This window comes from Phaseolus vulgaris, chromosome 6, assembly GCF_051622355.1.
Source record: "Phaseolus vulgaris cultivar YP4 chromosome 6, ASM5162235v1, whole genome shotgun sequence".
Lineage (NCBI taxonomy): Eukaryota > Viridiplantae > Streptophyta > Magnoliopsida > Fabales > Fabaceae > Phaseolus > Phaseolus vulgaris.
Window position 1 is genome coordinate 33,064,873 of NC_143503.1, and position 18,476 is coordinate 33,083,348.

The 18,476-nt window shown below is 33.1% G+C and overlaps 5 protein-coding genes across 5 annotated transcripts; 3 read left to right on the forward strand and 2 right to left on the reverse strand.

Annotated features, from left to right (window-relative positions):
- Window positions 1-459: 459 nt before the first annotated feature.
- Window positions 460-2,096, forward strand: PCB2 (NAD(P)-binding Rossmann-fold superfamily protein). The gene has a single exon (XM_068640468.2). The coding sequence runs from the start codon at window positions 640-642 to the stop codon at window positions 1,873-1,875; it is 1,236 nt and encodes a 411-aa protein (XP_068496569.1). The 5' UTR covers window positions 460-639; the 3' UTR covers window positions 1,876-2,096.
- Window positions 2,097-2,884: 788 nt separating this feature from the next.
- Window positions 2,885-4,713, reverse strand: LOC137832349 (CASP-like protein 1D1). Its single transcript, XM_068640469.2, has 3 exons — window positions 4,230-4,713; window positions 3,635-3,761; window positions 2,885-3,511 (listed from the first exon to the last, which is right to left on the reverse strand). Exons 1-3 carry the CDS (start codon window positions 4,562-4,564, stop codon window positions 3,287-3,289), a joined length of 687 nt encoding a protein of 228 aa, XP_068496570.1. The 5' UTR covers window positions 4,565-4,713; the 3' UTR covers window positions 2,885-3,286.
- A 1,343-nt stretch (window positions 4,714-6,056) lies between these two features.
- LOC137832352 (protein mago nashi homolog) lies at window positions 6,057-8,931 on the forward strand. Its single transcript, XM_068640473.2, has 2 exons — window positions 6,057-6,592; window positions 8,651-8,931. The coding sequence occupies exons 1-2, from the start codon at window positions 6,197-6,199 to the stop codon at window positions 8,708-8,710; spliced, it is 456 nt and encodes a 151-aa protein (XP_068496574.1). The 5' UTR covers window positions 6,057-6,196; the 3' UTR covers window positions 8,711-8,931.
- Window positions 8,932-11,019: 2,088 nt separating this feature from the next.
- LOC137832351 (CASP-like protein 1E1) lies at window positions 11,020-13,549 on the forward strand. The gene is made up of 2 exons (XM_068640472.2): window positions 11,020-11,385; window positions 13,000-13,549. The coding sequence occupies exons 1-2, from the start codon at window positions 11,135-11,137 to the stop codon at window positions 13,331-13,333; spliced, it is 585 nt and encodes a 194-aa protein (XP_068496573.1). The 5' UTR covers window positions 11,020-11,134; the 3' UTR covers window positions 13,334-13,549.
- Window positions 13,550-14,222: 673 nt separating this feature from the next.
- LOC137832350 (CHY-type/CTCHY-type/RING-type Zinc finger protein) lies at window positions 14,223-17,828 on the reverse strand. The gene is made up of 12 exons (XM_068640470.2): window positions 17,411-17,828; window positions 17,072-17,159; window positions 16,922-16,978; window positions 16,788-16,820; window positions 16,615-16,692; window positions 16,418-16,461; window positions 16,280-16,320; window positions 15,422-15,504; window positions 15,212-15,303; window positions 15,051-15,120; window positions 14,873-14,914; window positions 14,223-14,685 (listed from the first exon to the last, which is right to left on the reverse strand). Exons 1-12 carry the CDS (start codon window positions 17,458-17,460, stop codon window positions 14,560-14,562), a joined length of 804 nt encoding a protein of 267 aa, XP_068496571.1. The 5' UTR covers window positions 17,461-17,828; the 3' UTR covers window positions 14,223-14,559.
- Between the last annotated feature and the right edge of the window lie 648 nt (window positions 17,829-18,476).

An 18,476-nucleotide genomic window follows, 5' to 3' on the forward strand; every position in this document is an offset into this window, starting at 1 on the left:
CTAACTATTATTTACGATAAATTATCCTTTAAGGAGTGATATAAGGGAATATTGAAAATGTTTCTTTTTATAACTATAACAATTAATAAAAAGTAAATTATTTTTATAATTACTATTTTTACATACTTTATTAAAATTTTATTTTTTATGTTTTAGCAATTTTTCATAAAAATAGTTATATCAAATTTTATTCATTATTTTTATTATCATAAAAAAACTAAACATACAAGCTCCACTAGTAATAATAATTAGGACCAAACAATATAAAATTATTTTTAGACATATATTCTTTAAATTGTACAAAATAAATAAAAAACTTAAAAACTATACTTTTTTATCACACTCTATTATCACTTGGTGTAGTTCAAATTAACCAATTTTTTTTAAAAACTTTATCCTAAACTCAAATAAAATTGGAAGAGTGAATCCTATTGGACAGTGGATGCAACTGGGAAAGCCACGTCATCTCATCGGCACCATCCATTTGGATTCTCCTTCCTCTCTAACCAGTTCATTACGAAAGTTAACCACCATCATCACTTTCCTCTCTCCTTCATTCCCCACCTCACAATTCTCTTCACTCTATTTTCCACTCTTTTTCTGCTCCTCAAGCTCTCTGTTAGCTCCTTAAGTTCCAAAATGTCCCTCTGCTACACTTCCAATTTCATCTCACTCAACCATCAAAAAAGCCTTTCCTTAACCTTCTCTTCGGACTCTCCTCGCTTCATCAACCTTTTTTCAGTTAAGCATCGGAAACCACACCACCCCATTAAGTTCACGACAGAAAGATTCAAACTTGTTGCCTCTCTGACGCCAGCACCACCCATTGAGACCGCCCCATCAAGTTATAGGAGCAAGAGTCCTAAAGATGTTAACGTCTTGGTGGTGGGTTCAACTGGGTACATTGGAAAGTATGTGGTGAGAGAGTTGGTTAAGAGAGGGTTCAACGTCACAGCCATTGCTAGAGAGAGGAGTGGAATTAAGGGTAGTGTTGATAAGGATCAGACGTTGAATCAGTTAAGAGGGGCCAATGTGTGTTTCTCGGATGTGGCCAATTTGGATGCTTTGGAAGGGTCTTTGAACAGCTTGGGGAATTCTTTTGATGTTGTGGTGTCATGCCTTGCTAGTAGAAATGGAGGGGTGAAGGACTCTTGGAAGATTGATTATGAGGCAACAAGGAATAGCCTTGTTGCTGGAAGAAAACGAGGGGCTTCGCATTTTGTGTTGCTTTCAGCAATATGTGTGCAGAAGCCCCTCCTTGAGTTTCAGCGTGCCAAGTTGAAGTTTGAGGATGAGTTGATGAAGTTAGCTGAGGAGGATGGTGGATTCAGCTATAGCATAGTGAGGCCAACAGCATTTTTCAAGAGTTTGGGGGGTCAGGTTGAGTTGGTGAAGGATGGGAAACCATATGTTATGTTTGGAGATGGGAAACTGTGTGCTTGTAAGCCAATAAGTGAGTCAGATTTGGCTTCTTTTATTGTGGATTGTGTCCTTAGTGAGGATAAGATTAACAAGGTGTTGCCAATTGGAGGGCCTGGAAAGGCATTGACTCCACTGGAACAAGGGGAGATCTTGTTTAGGCTTTTGGGGAAGGAGCCAAAATTCTTGAAAGTTCCAATAGGAATAATGGATTTTGCCATTGGGGTTCTTGACTTTCTGGTTAAAGTCTTTCCTTCACTGGAAGATGCTGCTGAGTTTGGGAAAATTGGAAGGTACTATGCGGCGGAAAGTATGTTGCTTCTGGATCCTGAGACTGGAGAGTATAGTGCTGAGAAGACACCTAGCTATGGGAATGATACATTGGAAGAGTTTTTTGCTACGGTTCTCAGGGAGGGCATGGCTGGTCAAGAGCTAGGTGAGCAAACAATATTTTAAGACGGTTGTGGTTAGATATGTATGAACACAATAAGGCAAATGGTGACACCAGTTTTGTTTCTGTAAATGCATGTATTCTGCTAGAGTCATTGTAATGTTTACAAAGTTCAGGCATTGTTGAAAGAAAATTCAAGTCTCTGAAAATGAATTGTTGAAGATTCATTCTTAAGTTGAATTGCACTATCATTCCCATATCAATAAATCGTTTATTGATTTTGGCAGCTGAGTTTGATGTCCTAAAACCAAGTTCATTTTAGTTTTGCAAGGAACTGGATGAGTGCATATGAATACAGTGTTATATTTCATTAAATATACAACTACATAAATACGCCATGCCTAATTACTGTTGTCACTTGGTTGTTCAAAATGAGAAACTATAACCCATCGAAGTTTCCTGCCAAAGAGACGAATCTGTAAGGATTTTTATATAAAAAAGAAATTGAATTTTCCATAAATTAAAATTATCTTGTGTTGAAGTTAATGTGTAGAAGCTCTCATGTATTTTTCCAAAAATTTTATTTTCAAGCTGTGTTTGAGTTAATTTTTTAACTTATGGAAAAGTATATTTTTTTTCATATTTTTTTGTACTGCAAGTCCTTAAGGAAAAACTCATCTAAACAGACCCTAAGTGATGAACTCACAAATGCTGTCCTATTTAGGTGTCCTCATTGTCCTGCTAACTTGTAGTGAATTTCTTCCTTGCATGACATGTTTGGAGTCCATCTAACTGGTATATCAAAGTTCAACAACTGATTTTCAGCATCAGGTCACGGTTCATAAAATGAAAAGAAGACAATCCTTACCTTCTTCAGTTTTGATGAATGATTTAGTCATGTTTGCCAATTTAGTTGTGCTCTTGCTTTTTCTGATTTTCCTGTGCAAAAATGCTCTCATTCCTGATGTACTGAAGCAAGCTAGGGGGAGTAGGATTTGCACAATTAAATATAAAAGCATTTACCATATTACCTGTGCTTGATTGATTAGTTATAAACATTTTTTGCTTGAGTGAGAAAGATAAACGGATAATTCTTTTCAGCACAAATAAAATGAAAAATACAACTGGGTCCCTGGAGACATCGTTTACACTTCACACACGTGAGAAATCCTAGAAGCATATTACTTGAAACAACGTTTCGAAATGCTCTTTATTACTAGATGGAATTCATATGAAACTTTCTAAATATGGAATCTACCAGCATCACATGAATTTCATTCAATGACACAGAATATGTGAAAAGAATGTGTTACTATCATTTTTCACATATCATCAACACCGTAGAAGAAATACTCACAAAAAACAAAAGACATTCAGACCAAACTATGAATATTAACTTGACACACTGATTTGGTGAACAATGTGGCTCTTGAGTGCATATATATATATATGCTGAATGGTCCGTATTCCTTACATCTACTTGGGGACTCGACTGTGAATGGTGAAAGCTGAAAGCCAGATGAGCAGGACAATCACAATGCTGCCAAACAAAGCCACAGCTATGGAGCCAGCAAGATACCTACAGAACTTGTCGTATGCATTGCAAACTTTTATCCAACCCAAATTACTGTTTCCCTTTAAACCAATATATGCCACACTTCCGGCTGCTCCTGTTGCTGAGGCTATTATCCCCAGTATTAGCTGTACCAAGTCATGGTGAACAACTTATCATAATTTGTTTGTTTTGATTCTGTATGTCAAGCAAGAAAGTTAAGGAGACAAGATGAATAGCAATGTGGAAAGAAAGGTTAATTGATTGATTACTGCATCCCAGAAGATAAAGTGGAGGATGAACTTCAGTTTGAACTCTGGCTTCTGGATGATAGCAATAGAGGCTAGAGCAGAAACAAGGGCATAAAGGCCAGAGACACTGAATGCAGCCACAAAATATCTGCATGCATATCATATTCTCGGGGTAAAATTCTCAGTAAGTGGTCGTTAGAAGACTTGTTTGACAAAAAAAGAGAGAAGAAATAAATGTATGTGAATGTAGACTTTGGACCTTTAAATTAAAAATACAAACAAAATTGTTGAAGAGAAAGAAAAAAACAAAAAGTATACTCAAAAAAGGAAGGAAAAAAATTTGCCCTGTGCAGGGCCGTCAATTATTTACTTTTGCAATAAAGTTCATACTAAACAAGACCAGTATATTCCATTCTTATTTTAAAGTTTGGTACTCCTACACCTCTAGTTATCTCGCAGAAGAAAAAAGTTCAAGCAGTGAAGGGAAACTTTTATCTTAAGGTTGGTATGCTTCATTTTCATCATTGATTCTTGTTTTGTATCAAGATGCTTGATATCATATAACAAATAAACAAAAATAGTAATCTGCAAAGAATTTGAATGTTTCTAAACTTACACAAAAGCTGGTGAGTACTTGAACTTGGCTGGCTGTGGTACAAGATTACCTTGGAAGAGCACAAGCTCTGTTTGATCACTGGAGACAATCACTCCAAGTGCCACCACTGATGCTGCAAACAACAGAAATCTGAGGATCACATCAACTTTAAAATAATCCACTCCGGCCGGAAGGGGTGGAGTTGAAGATGATTTGTACTCAAGGTCTGTAGAAGCCATGATGAAGTGGTGCTTATCAGCAAGATGACTAGTGAAGGTGATTTGAGTGGCAGGTACTAGTAAATTGCAACTGTGAAAGATGCAAGGTGCAGATAGCTGAGCAATGACATGATACATTTCCTTATATACACACACATATAGATGGATTTGGCCTTTGTGGGAAGCCAATTGAATCAAAAAGATATAAAAGCAAATGAGTTGGAGTTCCCTGCAGGCTAAGTGATATGGTTTCAACAGTTGCTTGGTGCATGTGTGATTCAGTCTTACTGTAATAACATTAACATTTCAAAATTGGATATGTATTTACATGAATTAGAGTTATTTTGTTTCTTTGTTATTATATATAATATCCTCTTTTATTTAAATGACACATATCTCACTTGTGGGTTGTCCACATATGTTCTTAACAGCTTTGATGGAAAATTGAATGTTAGTTTTAACTTCCTTTCAAATGCTTAATCAAAGTTAAGTGCTCTGCTAGGAAAATATTCAACTCTAACAATGGAGATTATCTTGACTGTACTTGTGTCTGTGTTCTGTCACCTTCCACTTCAGCTTTAAAATAACCTAGGAAAATGGTAAGTAAAGAAAATGTTTTAATATATTTTTAAAAATAAATAAAGCACATAAAAAAATTACTGCCATAAATGGTCAATAGGTTTATTATTTTTTATAATAATTAATTCAGAAGAGACATAAAAAAATATTTTTTTATATTAAATCCTGCTGGCTGCAGATTAATTTAAGCTCAACATATATTCATTTGTGGACTCCAATAGAGATAATTTAATTTGCAGAAATAGAGATTTCTATCAAGTGAAATACAACACATTATTTAAATGAGACCACATGTTGGAAAAAAAAACTTAATTGAGATTATGATATGCATAAAAATACATTAGAAATTATGTGAATATTGTATAAGTAAAATAATTGAGAAAAGAAAACAAACAAAAAAAAGAATATTTTTTTTAATTACCTAATAAACTAAAAGTATTCAAAAAAATCAAAACAAAAAATACATGTAAATATACATTCTCATTCACATACTTAATTTTAAAAAATTAAATATTATTTATTTCTATATTTATCGTATTAATATGATTCATCAATATACCAAAACAAGATGGATATGGAAGGAATCTATTTCTCATCCTATACATATATGGTATATTTTGAAAGCCAAATGAATTAATTAACCTTCACTAATTGTGTGAAAGTGTAAGCTATGCAAATAAATCAAAAGCTTGTAAATCAATGAATATCAATTTTATATTTCACTTATTAGATTTGAAATCCTAGCTTTTACCTGAGTTCTAGTAGATAGATGCTCATAGTCAAATCTGTAATTAATTTAATAATGAATTTGGATTTTATTGGCTAAATTCTAGTGCTCAATCATTATCACTTCAACCACACAAAAGTTTCAATTCATGTTTATAAAGTGTAAATGAAAAAAAATCCTTGTTTTCAAGTTAATTTTATAAGAGTTAATTAAAAAATAATATATTTTTCCATAAATTCTTCTAAATAAGAAAAGTAAGAAAAAAATAATCAAATACTAAAATGTCATTAATTTAAAACGGAAGAAGTATTAATTAGTTTTAGAAAAAAAGAAAAAAAAAAACCCAAAACGTCACCGTAGAGGGTGACCTACTCTTTCAAATGTTGGGTTGTGGAAGGAAGCAGAAAATAGCATAGCAGAGAAGAGAAAGGAAGAAGAAAGAGTTCGAATTTGTGGTGTGAAAAATGGGAAGCGAAGAGGAGAAAGGGGAATTCTACCTGAGATACTACGTGGGGCACAAGGGGAAGTTCGGTCACGAATTCCTTGAATTCGAGTTCAGACCTGACGGCAAGCTTCGTTATGCCAACAACTCCAACTACAAAAACGACACCATAATCCGCAAGGAGGTGTACCTCACTCCCGCCGTTTTGTGTGAGTGCCGCCGTGTAATCGCGGAGAGCGAGATCATGAAGGAGGACGACAACAACTGGCCGGAACCCGACCGTGTGGGACGCCAGGAGCTGGAGATTGTCATGGGGAACGAGCACATTTCCTTCACAACTTCCAAGATTGGATCTCTCGTCGACGTTCAGTCCAGTGCCGATCCAGAAGGCCTTCGCATCTTTTACTATCTTGTTCAGGTCACTCGCGTACCCCATTTTCTCGTATCATTCTGTTACTGCTAGGGTTTTAGTGCAGTTTGTGAAATTTGATTATAGATATGTGTAGGAAAAAAAAGTGAAATGGAATTTAGTGTGCCAGCTAAATAATTGCTTTGTTACCGGAATATTATACGCAAACATAGTATTACTTGTATAGGCTGTTATAGGTGTGGAAGAGTAAGACCTGCCTGGGTGAACTTCTCTGTAAACACTTATACTAGAAGAAAAAAAGGGAATAATCTTCTCCTTAAGCTAAAACTAGCTTGTGCATGAGCCAATTTGTAAAACCTCTCTTGTTTAGCTTCGTATTTTTTCTTGTGAGAATTGCTTGTGCAGAAGAACATCCAATCAGACCTTAAAGATTTTGTTTGTTTGTTTTATGGGAGGGAGCCTAAAGGATTTTTGCTTGAAGGAAACAAGTTTTTTCCAAACATATGTACATTAGACTCCCTCCAAATGGAAAAACAAACATGCTGTGTGTCTGTTTGGCTGCCTTCAAATGTCACTTTCTTTCTGAAAGTGCAATAGATTAGGCTGTGTCCCTGAAAAGCAAATATAAGACTGTCAGAATTTTATCAAGGATATGCTTAAAATCTGGTACATTGCAAGAAAACTGGTATCATATACAATTTATCCTTCTTTGTTAACAAAACTTGTTATCAGCCGGCCAATGCATTTTCATTTCTGCCACGACCACTTGTTCCAAGTTAAAATTGTCATGTCGGGATCTTGTTCCTTAGGAGGAGAGCTAACTTTTGAGCTGAAGCCTTATTCCACGTGCTGAAACATGTTTTTGAAGGTTCTGTCAAGGTTTTAATAGCATGCTTTGGGTGACGTTATAGTGACTAGTAGAGAAGTAACCCCTGCTCACTACAGGAGCATTTGTAGTTTAGATTAGTGGCTTGGCTATAACAAACCAAATAATGGTGTTATGTGTTAACTCGAGAAAAAGTCCTCTGAACAGATACATTCACATTAGGGCTTTCATGGGACACTCTTGTTGGTGTTCCGACCTCAAGTCTATTAAGATATCATTCTTAGGATCAATCACCACTTCTGAGATATTGTCTGTTTTGGAACTTAGAGTTTCATCATGGTTTTGTTCTTAAAAATCACCTAAGAAGGTTAAGGGAGGAAATTGGTCTCAACTCTTAACCAAGTGGGACTATTGGATGTACTAGAACAAGCCTCTCAGTCGAGGGCTAAGGGAATGAGAATTCGTCTTTGGAACCACTCTTTCATTCCCACGGACAAGGACAATCTTCCGACCTCAAGTCCATTAAGGTAGCTTTATTTGAATCAATCACCGAATCTGAGGTAGGTGTCTCAGAGGGTTAAAGGAGGAAGGTGTATTTAAATTGTCCTTAACCTCGAGTCTTAAGTGATGTGAAATTATTAGGTGTAGCAGAATAGTATAGTAGAGTAACAACTTTTATTTATTCGTTTTTTATTGAGAAAATTTATTATCATGAATCATTCTGGAATGCTGTTCTGGGTCATAGCTTGCACTTTGCTTTGTGTCAATTTTACATGTTTAATTGTGTAGTCAAATGAAGAACGTTTCTATGCAGCTGTGAACAAAAAGTGGTTCAATCAAAAGACAACAGTCTTAGGTTATGTAATTTGTAGTACTTTAATGTATTAAATGGTCAACATTGACTTGTAAAAGAAGTAAAGACGTCTAGGTATCATGCTGAAGTTCATTTGGTATTAAATATTAACCTTGGTTTTGAGAAATATCTGGGTGGTACGTTCTCATCTTATGGACCTCTTTTAGGAAGACAGACAGCCACCGCATAACCAGCACGGATGAAAATTTAGCTGATATTTGAAAATTCCTTTGTTCTAGTTTTTTCCGGACTATATTTCTAAATGTTTTCTAGTGATGCGTGTTCTCCATGATATGTTATTATTTTGTTTATTCCGTGATCTTTAGTTTCGGGGAGGAGACTCCGGGAAATAATAGCAGCTGCTCATTAATTTGGTGAATGCCAGATTTGCCTTTGGTTTATTTTTTTCATGTTTACTGTTTTGCAGGATTTGAAGTGCTTTGTCTTCTCTCTCATTTCTCTTCACTTCAAGATCAAGCCTATATAAGATGTTTGAAATATTATGCATTCATCCTCGATGTGTACTTGTGTCACAACCATCACTTTTTTTCGAATGGAGTTTGACCTGTGATAGAGTGACTTATAATCATGAATATGATTTGGCTCTGTATTGGTGGTTACATGAACTGCAAATTTTGGATTTAAAGGAGTAAGTCTTGTACCAAAGTGTTGATTGGATTGTTTTATGCATGGCTTGGTTATTCTTTCTGTCCCTGGCTTCCACGTTTGGGTAGTAGGAAATGTTACATTTGAAATTGGAAATACAATGGGATGCATATTTTTTTTAACAGGATTTATTGAGATGAAAAAAATATTTTTTTATACATTTTATTAACTTTTCGGTTGAAATTTACACATTCTGTTTGAATAATATTTAAAACTACATTATATTAAAATCAATTTTAACTGATTCATTTTTAGAGTTCATTCAAATAATTATCTATCGTTTTTTTTCTAAATGGGTTTACAGCAATAATAAGGTCATCGATCGATCTTATTTTACCTTTTGTGAGTCATGTTATTTTCTAGATTTCCTTGCAAGTTTTGTTTTAATGCAATTATTTTATAAGGTCGGCTTATTTATAATTTTTTATTTTCATTTTAATATAAATAATAAGCAGTTTTTTTTTTAAAATTCAGAATCTTAAGTCTTTCTTTTGTCACATTAACATATTTTAATTATATATTTTTTTAAAAGGTTCAGGTCTTATAATTTCTAGTTTAACTACGATTTATATTTATAAATGTCCTAGGTAATGTGATAGATGCGGTTGGTTCAATTTGATAGATAATTAGTTGCAAAATTATTGTGTTTGACAACCCCTTATGTTCCTTAATTATGTTTGAATTTAATTTAATTTCAAAAAATTAATTTTAAAACCAAGAGTAATTTTTCACACACATAATATACATAAGAATTTGAAATTGAACCATTTTACATAAGAAATCAGAAAATTTAATTAAATTTAAGAAATAATATTATATATTATATAAAAGCAACACACGGAACTTGAGAGTGACTGGAATCTGTGGGGATGGGTGATCTTCATCCACCTCTGCCCATGCTCATCAATGCTTTGCAATGAAATATTGTTTGCTTGGAAGACCATCAAAACTCATAAATGATGTTGTTGAGAAAGAGAAATAACTAAATGGATTCCACAAAATCATGAGAAATGCATGTAAATTTGTACAAAGTGTTGTTGCATTTTTCAGTTTTTCATTTGACATCAAAAGAGGTGTTAGGACTTTAGATCCTCATCCCCAGAAGTAACAAGAACCACAATCTTGCACACACCAAATAAATGAATAACGTGCTTACGTTATAATCTATAAATATATGATACATAGCTTGATGAAATAGAAAAAAAAAAACTTTTTTTAAGTTGACAAGTCATATCATATATGATCATATATTATGGCATATTTAAAGTTTAGGTAGTAGTATTAATATATAGCATTGTTGTTTGAAATAATCAGAGTGACACACATGGTATGTGGAACTGTTGTCTTATATTTTAGTAGCAAGATGATGCAATGTGGCAGATGAATATAGTCACCATTCAACAAAGCTTTTCTGATGATTTAGCTAAGTTACCATTCATGAGTTTTGTCATGTATGAAAGCACTTATTTCTTAGTGTTGAAATATGATTCTTACAAAATTTTAGAACCACTATAACTGAAATATGGTGAAAGATATCTTTGAATTCTTACATGTTTGGCTATACTAAATTATGACAACCAATACATAATCCATTTTTTCAGTTACGAAATTGATATAAAGAATTAAATATATTTTTTTACAATCAACTCACCTCTGCAAAAATATTAAAAAAAACTAAGAAATGTTTTACAATAAATCAGTTCTTCTGTATAAACGTTTTGATGTAAAACATAGCATTAAAATGAATTTGAACACATTCTAATCAAAGATAACTCTACCTAATCTTAAAACTCATTTTTGAAATACTTCAAAAGTACTCATCCAAACATATCTTTAATAAAATTATAATGTGAGAATGAGTTCCAAATTCCAATGATATGGTTGAGAAGGGTTGTAAAGAAAGTGGTGGAAGATGGCTATAGGGATGTTGTTGATAATATTGTCCATTTGATGACATTAAACAAATCTAATTATGCAGAGTCTAGAGTTATACAAGTATATACAATAAATGCACCAATTCAATTCTTGGTATGCTTGGTGACTCCTCCATGCTGTCACAATTGCATACTTTTCAACACTTTAATAGCCATTCCACACAAAATGTATGGGGTAAATGAATGAAACCCCCTTACCCCTTTTATTAGTATAACATTATCAACTTCCCTTCATCAGTTCCACACTATTTAAAGTCACATTTTCCTTTTGCCAACACTTCACCACAAGGGTTCATAGTTTTGTTACTAGAATGGATGGTGAGAGTAAGGGTAGTTTCAATGTAATGGAAGGGAGTGAGAGCAATGGCAAAGGAGGGTGTGGATCAGTAGTGAGAATTTGTGATTTGGTTTTGAGGATTTTGGCCTTTGTACTCACCCTTGTGGCTGCTGTGGTCATTGGGGCAGATAAACAAACAGCTATTGTGCCAATCAAGCTTGTGGAATCTATGCCACCTTTGTATGTTCCTGTTGCTGCTAAGTGGCATTACTTGTCTGCCTTTGTGTAAGTTCTCTCATTCCTCACTTTTTCTGTTAATCTTCATTCCAACAATGCAATTACACTGGACTTGGTGGATTAGAAAATAATTGTTGTTCACATTTGAATTTGATAGTTTTTAAAATTTGATTTCTTACTGTTTTAATTGTAGAAGCACCCATATACTGATGTAACAGTGTAATGTTAGCATGAATGTTCTTATATGTTGATTGAAGAGAATAATACTGATATCTGTGTTAAGATTTGTCTGTCAAGATCAAAGTTGTGTGTAGATAAAATAGCAGAGAATCAAATTCATTGAAAAAATTGAAATTACTAAAAGAGTACAACTGTAAACTACAAATAAAATCTTTTTGAGTAATATGAAATTTAAGATGCTATTTTATTGAAATTTATTTATGTATACTTTTGTATTTTAGTTTATATATCACCTCAAAATTAAGCATATATCTATCATGTTTTGTGGAAAGGAATTATGTATAGAAGAAGTAAGGTTTGATTTTTACAATACACCAAACATTTTTTTATTAGCAAACTCACAATATCACATATAAAATTAATTTTTAATATAATGGACAAGAGAAATCTCATTACAAGATAAAAAAAAAAAGGTTAATTATCTATACTTTATATATCATCCCTTTTTGAAGTAGTTTTATAAAAATTCGGTCAACAAAATTCTTAATTTTTAAATTAAAAAAAAATAGTGTGAAGAATTTAATAAAAGATTGTCTGTTTGTGCAATATCTAAAGCTAAAGAAACGTTCTCTCTATGAATTACGTAAATGACAAAAACACTAAAATAGAAACAAAAAGAGATGGAAGAAAATTGACATGTTAGGTGTTTGATACGTTAAATGATGCCCATACTGAAACTGAATTATGTTGAAGAGGGAGGAATGAATTAATGAATGATCATAAAAATAATATCCAAAATGTTTCTGCCAAAGCATGTTGTGCCCATAAATAATCTTAGCACTTCTACTTCACATATACCATCTTCCATATATTCTTATATTTATTTTAATACCTATCCCATCATCAGGTATGTATGGTTATGACATCATCAAAGCAATGAATACAAATTGGATCCCACCTATATTTTAGTTTCTTAATAATATTGAATTAATAACATAATATTATTAAAATAAACTTTTAAATTTAACTCATTCTTATTTGCACCCACCTATATATTATACAATGTATTATTTTTAGTCGATGTATAATCCCAACAAACTCCTCCACACGGTCTGTCTGTGTGTGAAACTGTATATTTATAGATGGTGGCCTGTTTAACCCAACAAACTTTCGTCATGATAGACTTTATATGCTTTTAATATTATATTAAGAAATGAACTTTAAGACTAACTTAATCTTATAAAACTGACTTGTAAAGTGAGATTTGCATCCAATATGAAAGTTCGCCTCACAATTCAAACAAATATATACACACAAATCTTGCGAAAGTGGTTTTTATATTTGTTTCTATCACATCATTTATTATATTTTAAAATTTTCATTATTTTGTATCTTTCCCTCTCTTTAAGGAGACATTCTAAAATAAAATCATGTATGGGAAAAGAAATTCACACAAATTTGATGGATGGATGGATGTATTAGGTACTTTGTGGGGGCAAATGCAATAGCATGTTCATATGCAACATTGTCTCTCTTGTTGACTCTTGGAAACAGGCGTAAAGGGATGGAGACAGTGATCACTGTGTTTGACACAGTAATGGTGGCTTTGCTCTTCTCCAGCAATGGAGCTGCCATTGCAGTTGGCCTCCTTGGCTTGCATGGAAACTCACATGTCCACTGGAACAAAGTGTGTAATTTATTTGGCAAATTTTGTGATCAAGTGGCTGCTTCTCTTTTTATATCACTGCTTGGATCAATAGCATTCCTCTTCCTGCTGCTGCTTCCTCATCTTTTTAGACTTAAACAAACAATCTAAGATACTAAATCAATAAGTTTGCTTAATTACACATCCTTATATTCCATCACTGAGAATTAATGTAAGTCATACATTTCACTGGAATGTCTGTTACAAACTTATTTAAGAATATTTTATGGGTTTGTATTGTAGCTTATTAATGCATGTTAACAAAAACCATTTTAATTTTCTATATTTGTCCTTTCAGTATAATGATGTATATTTTTAGATGTATTCTCTTTTATTTGTTAGGATTTGAAAAAAAAAGTGAACCTAAGTTAAATGCATGATTATTATTGTAGATGTGATCCCCAGATAATCCAGACAATAAAAAGATATGACCCAAAATAAAAATAAAAGTAAACCAGGAATAAACAATTTTGTTCATGAAAAATACTAGTTTCTTTTCAAAAGATAGTTACATTATTTTTCAATACTTGAAAATTATAAATTTATCCAAAAAATTATTTTACTCTTGGATTGTAGTTTTGAATTATTAGATTTCTATCTGCAGAGTACTAAACAAAACATGCAGGGCAGTAAAAGAGCATCCAAGATTCAATTGACAGTACAATATCATGGTTCTCATAAAGAAAAACAATATTCATTTAACATTGCAGAAGCAACCAAACTCAACCACTAAAAATTGTAGTGTTTTCTATGCAATAATTCATAAAAAGGCTAATCCACTCCTTAGTGTTTGTGTATTTATGTAGATTAACTCATGGCAGTGGACGTGGAAGAGATTGTTCTTATGGATAATGGAACTGTATCTACTCAAATTCTCTGTAGAAAAGTCTAGATGAAGCAACATATATCAAATCAATCACATGGAAGGTAATGATTCATGCAATGAAGAAACCATCTTGAGTTGTGTTGATTAGATTCAATAATGGCAAGCCAAGCACAATTACTAACAGTATTATGTTGATTAGATTCAGTTCAACAACACAGATAAACCAACCCCAACATCAATACATCACTAGCAAGCACAAATACTAGCATAGCACCTCATGACGTCCAAACGCATTGCCCTATATACACATGTTTATATATCAGCCCAATTAGTGGCTCATAACATTGCCACTAGTCCACTACAAACAGTGGAGAAAGAATAACCCAAGAAAATTTAAAGCCACAATACATCATAAATCTTGATGATGAATCAAATGAGGCTCTACAACAATTGAGTCATAAATTTAATTTACTGCACGGCAAGATCTGTCTCCAGAATCAAAAGAATGTAGTCATTGAGGAAGAACAGGAGGAGCTATAGAACGAGTATTATATGAGTTGCAGTGACCACATTTATGTCCAATAATGTGGAAGTAAACTTCAGTTGTGTCATTGCAGTCATTACAGAGTATCCAAACCTGCAATAGAAGCTGCTTAGTTTTCTAAATCTTCTGATAGAACCATGGTATATATACATGTCTATAAAAGGTGCATTCATGCTTAAAGGGCACGTTCCGTGCCTAATTTGTAGATTTTCACATAAAGCAATTAAATGCAGATTAAAAGTAGAGTGTATTCAACAAGCCTTTCTGAGTAAAACTCTACCTTTCTGTTCTGATAGTCTTCAGGCATGACAGTTGCTTCAATCTAATATAGCAAAAAAAGTGAGAAATCATTATTGTAGATAATTTCTTCGTGTAAATAATTTTTAGCAGATAATTGCACATTATTAAAGCCAAGAAATGAAGTGAAAGCATCTATAGAATTAAATTTAACCAATTACCTCTTCATCAATTCTCTTCCATGTCCTAGACATGTCAATTATCGACCTGGAGCATATGGGACAACAATAACTGATCCACAACATTGCCAAGTCAATTCAATGATTAAGCATAGATAATGTTATGTAGATCAAAGAATTGTTGAAAATAGTTAAATTCTCACTTGTCACGCTTTATCATCTCGTGGTAACATTCAGAATGCATTGTGTGACCACATTTCATAACAGCAGTGTCTTTCAATGAGTCAAAAAGGTACTATACAAACAAAATGAAGTCATGTCAGAAGCCTTTCGTATTTCTAACGACACAAAAGTAAAATTTCCTAATTTGATTGAAAACACGAAACAGGGAAAGAGGGGAACAAAGCACGCACCTCATAACAAATGGGACAATGATGCCTCATGGAGTTCTCCACACACAAATGATTATCACGCAGAGTAGTTGAATAGCAAGACCCTATTAGTATTCAGCAATTGATTTGTTAATGGAACAAAAAAATCAGCAACTGATGTATGATTGCTTATTAGATATGACTCCAGATTCCAAAGGAAACAAAATTCATCAAGAGGAACTGAAAGCAAATTATGGCATAAATTAAGCAAACTGTTCGCAAAATTATAAGACGCCACAGATCAAGAGATAACATTATCATGTATTCTTTCAATTGGCAAACATAATGAATTGGATTTAGGAAATTATTAATATGAATCAAACGACAATGAGTTCCTTTGCATTAACAAGCACATGAAATAAGAAATAAAATTCAGCATAAACAAAAATAGAGCTAAAAGTCTAAGAAACTCGCATAATGAAAAAAACAAGGTTCCATTCCAACTATAACAAATTTATTTGGAAGCTATAAAGATAAGACAACTTTATAACCTTAGAAATAAAATCGTAATAAGTAAAGAAATGTAGGAAAATACAGCAGAGACCGCAAAGTTGGTCAATACAAAGCAGAGTTCTTGATCTTTTGGTGTCACTTAGAATTCAGATCATGGAATATTCACTTACCATGCAAACTCTACAAATTCCTATTATTTAATCGTATGAAATGTTTCTTCAGCACCTTACAGAAATAGATAGTGATACCAAGTTCAAGAAAAGCAATGGAAGGAATATTAACAATTTGAAACAAACAATTTGCACAACTTAGTTTGAAAAGGAAAAGACTATTCTTATACAAAAGCAACTAAAGAGAAACAATGGTAACATGATAATGAATGCATACCACACTTATTGCAGTGGAAAAAATTCTCACGACCACCAACTCTGTTCCAAAAATTCATCACCAAAATTAGTAGCATGTCATAAACTTGGATGACTTAGGACTTATGGAAGGATTTATTCAAACAAACAGCCAACGTACCTGCATATCCCACAATCATCACAATGAAACTGTTGTTTCCCGGTCTGCATAATGTGTAATGGAAAACACTAGGATTAACAATGCCAGATCTCAAACAAGTTACATGAGGAAACTAATGTAAAAGTGAAACAATCATAATAATGAGGAAACTTTAAAGATTGAATCATATACTACAGATTCATTCAGTGACCCCTTACCTCATCATCGAAGAATTTGCAGATGCTGCAAAAATATTCTCCCAATCTGACACCGCAATTTGTACAAACTTGGGCAACCTTCAAAAGAACAATAAGGGAAAACCGCTATCATAAAAAAGAAAAGCATACAGTTTCAATTCAAATCAAACTGGGAATAGGTATTAGGTACACACCGGCTGCTCTGTATCACAAACTGAACAAACAACCTGAAAGGGCATCACAATGCAAAAACCATATCACCATCATTTCGTGTTAATGGCACAACAACAAGGCAGTGTGGAAAATGAAAATCAAGTTGGAAAATTACATGTTCAACATCCTGGCGAACGAGTTCGTGGCGATCAAGAGGTTTGCTCAGCATACTCTAATGAGTCAGACCCATGTGAGATAGAAGAAAAAGGAGAATTTTTTTGGATGAAACGCAGAAAAAAAACGAAGGGGGTAGAACAAGAAATACCGTTGCCTCGTTATGACAATGACGGCAAGAGTAGAGCTCATTGCAACATGGAGCTCGAATCCTGCATCTTCTTCTGTAATGCTTGCACCTATAAAAGCCCACAACATCATCAAAGCAATAAATCAAAGGACAAAAACTTAGTTTTAATTGGATAATTCATGTCATAAAAATCTTGGATTAAAGAACTACACGAATTAATAAGATAAACTTCACTTTTGATTAACAACAATACAAACATCATCTAAGAAACTGTGCATAGGTTTTATCTGAAAAATGGTGAGACTCAAAACCCAATGAAAGAAAACAATGAAAAGGGCATGAAAGAATAAGAGGAGGTACCCGTATCCCATCTTCCCAAAATCAAGACGTTCAAGGACAGAACGTTCCATGAGTTTTGGAAAAGAGAGGGCGAAGGGAAGGCTGAGATGGGAGTTTCTTCAATTGGGAAGATTCTGTTTTTGTTGTTGGTTTTGGTTTTGGTTTGTCTTGATATTGAGAAAGAAAGAGAAAGAAGGAGCAAGTCATTGCTGTTGTGGTTATTTTACTGTTATGATATGGTGTAGTTTTCTAATGCAGGTAAAAGAAAAAAAGAATAAATCTTTGGCTACAAAAAATGGTAAGGAATAATAGAATGTATCCACTTGGGAAGAGAGAGGATAAGGTGGTGATGGGCAGAAGAGAAGATGATGAGTGACAGCAATAATTAACTCAAAGAAATGTGACCGTTGGATCTACCAATGGGAAACCAAAGCCAACCAACCATCTCTACCAGGAAAACCGTTTTATTCTGTTGTGTTGTGTCATGATGCTGTGTTTCAGTGTCTTGTGGAACAATTTAACAGCAGTTGCAGTACCATGATACATCCAACTCAGGTTTGAAATGCCAAATTCTTTTGTGGTAAAAAATTCATTTATAATACGTGTAACGTCTCTTTTATAAATAAATGGATATAAATTTTAAGATGACTATTATAAAAGTCATTATATGTAATATACATTGATATAATAAAATTAAATCATAATATATAACTCTAATTTTTATAGTTGTTACGAGATCTTCTTACGTTGATTATAAATAATATGGTATTAGAGTTAGTTAAAATCTAGGTAAAGTGTTATTAAACTATCATTGTATAATCTCACATAATATTTTAATGTGATGATGCGTAAATCCACTTCTTCTTGATTGGTTCACAATTGATCTTGTAATATGAGAAAAGTTGTTAAATTAAAGATATTTCCAGTATTATGAATTGAATTAGTCTTTAATATAGTAAAAAAACTGATAAAATAAAAAGATAAGAGACAGATTTACACCAGAAAAGAGATAATGAGTATAAATTGGAAAAAAAATCTTAAGAATGAGTTTGAAAAGTTATTTGTTGCTTTTAAAAAAAATAAATCA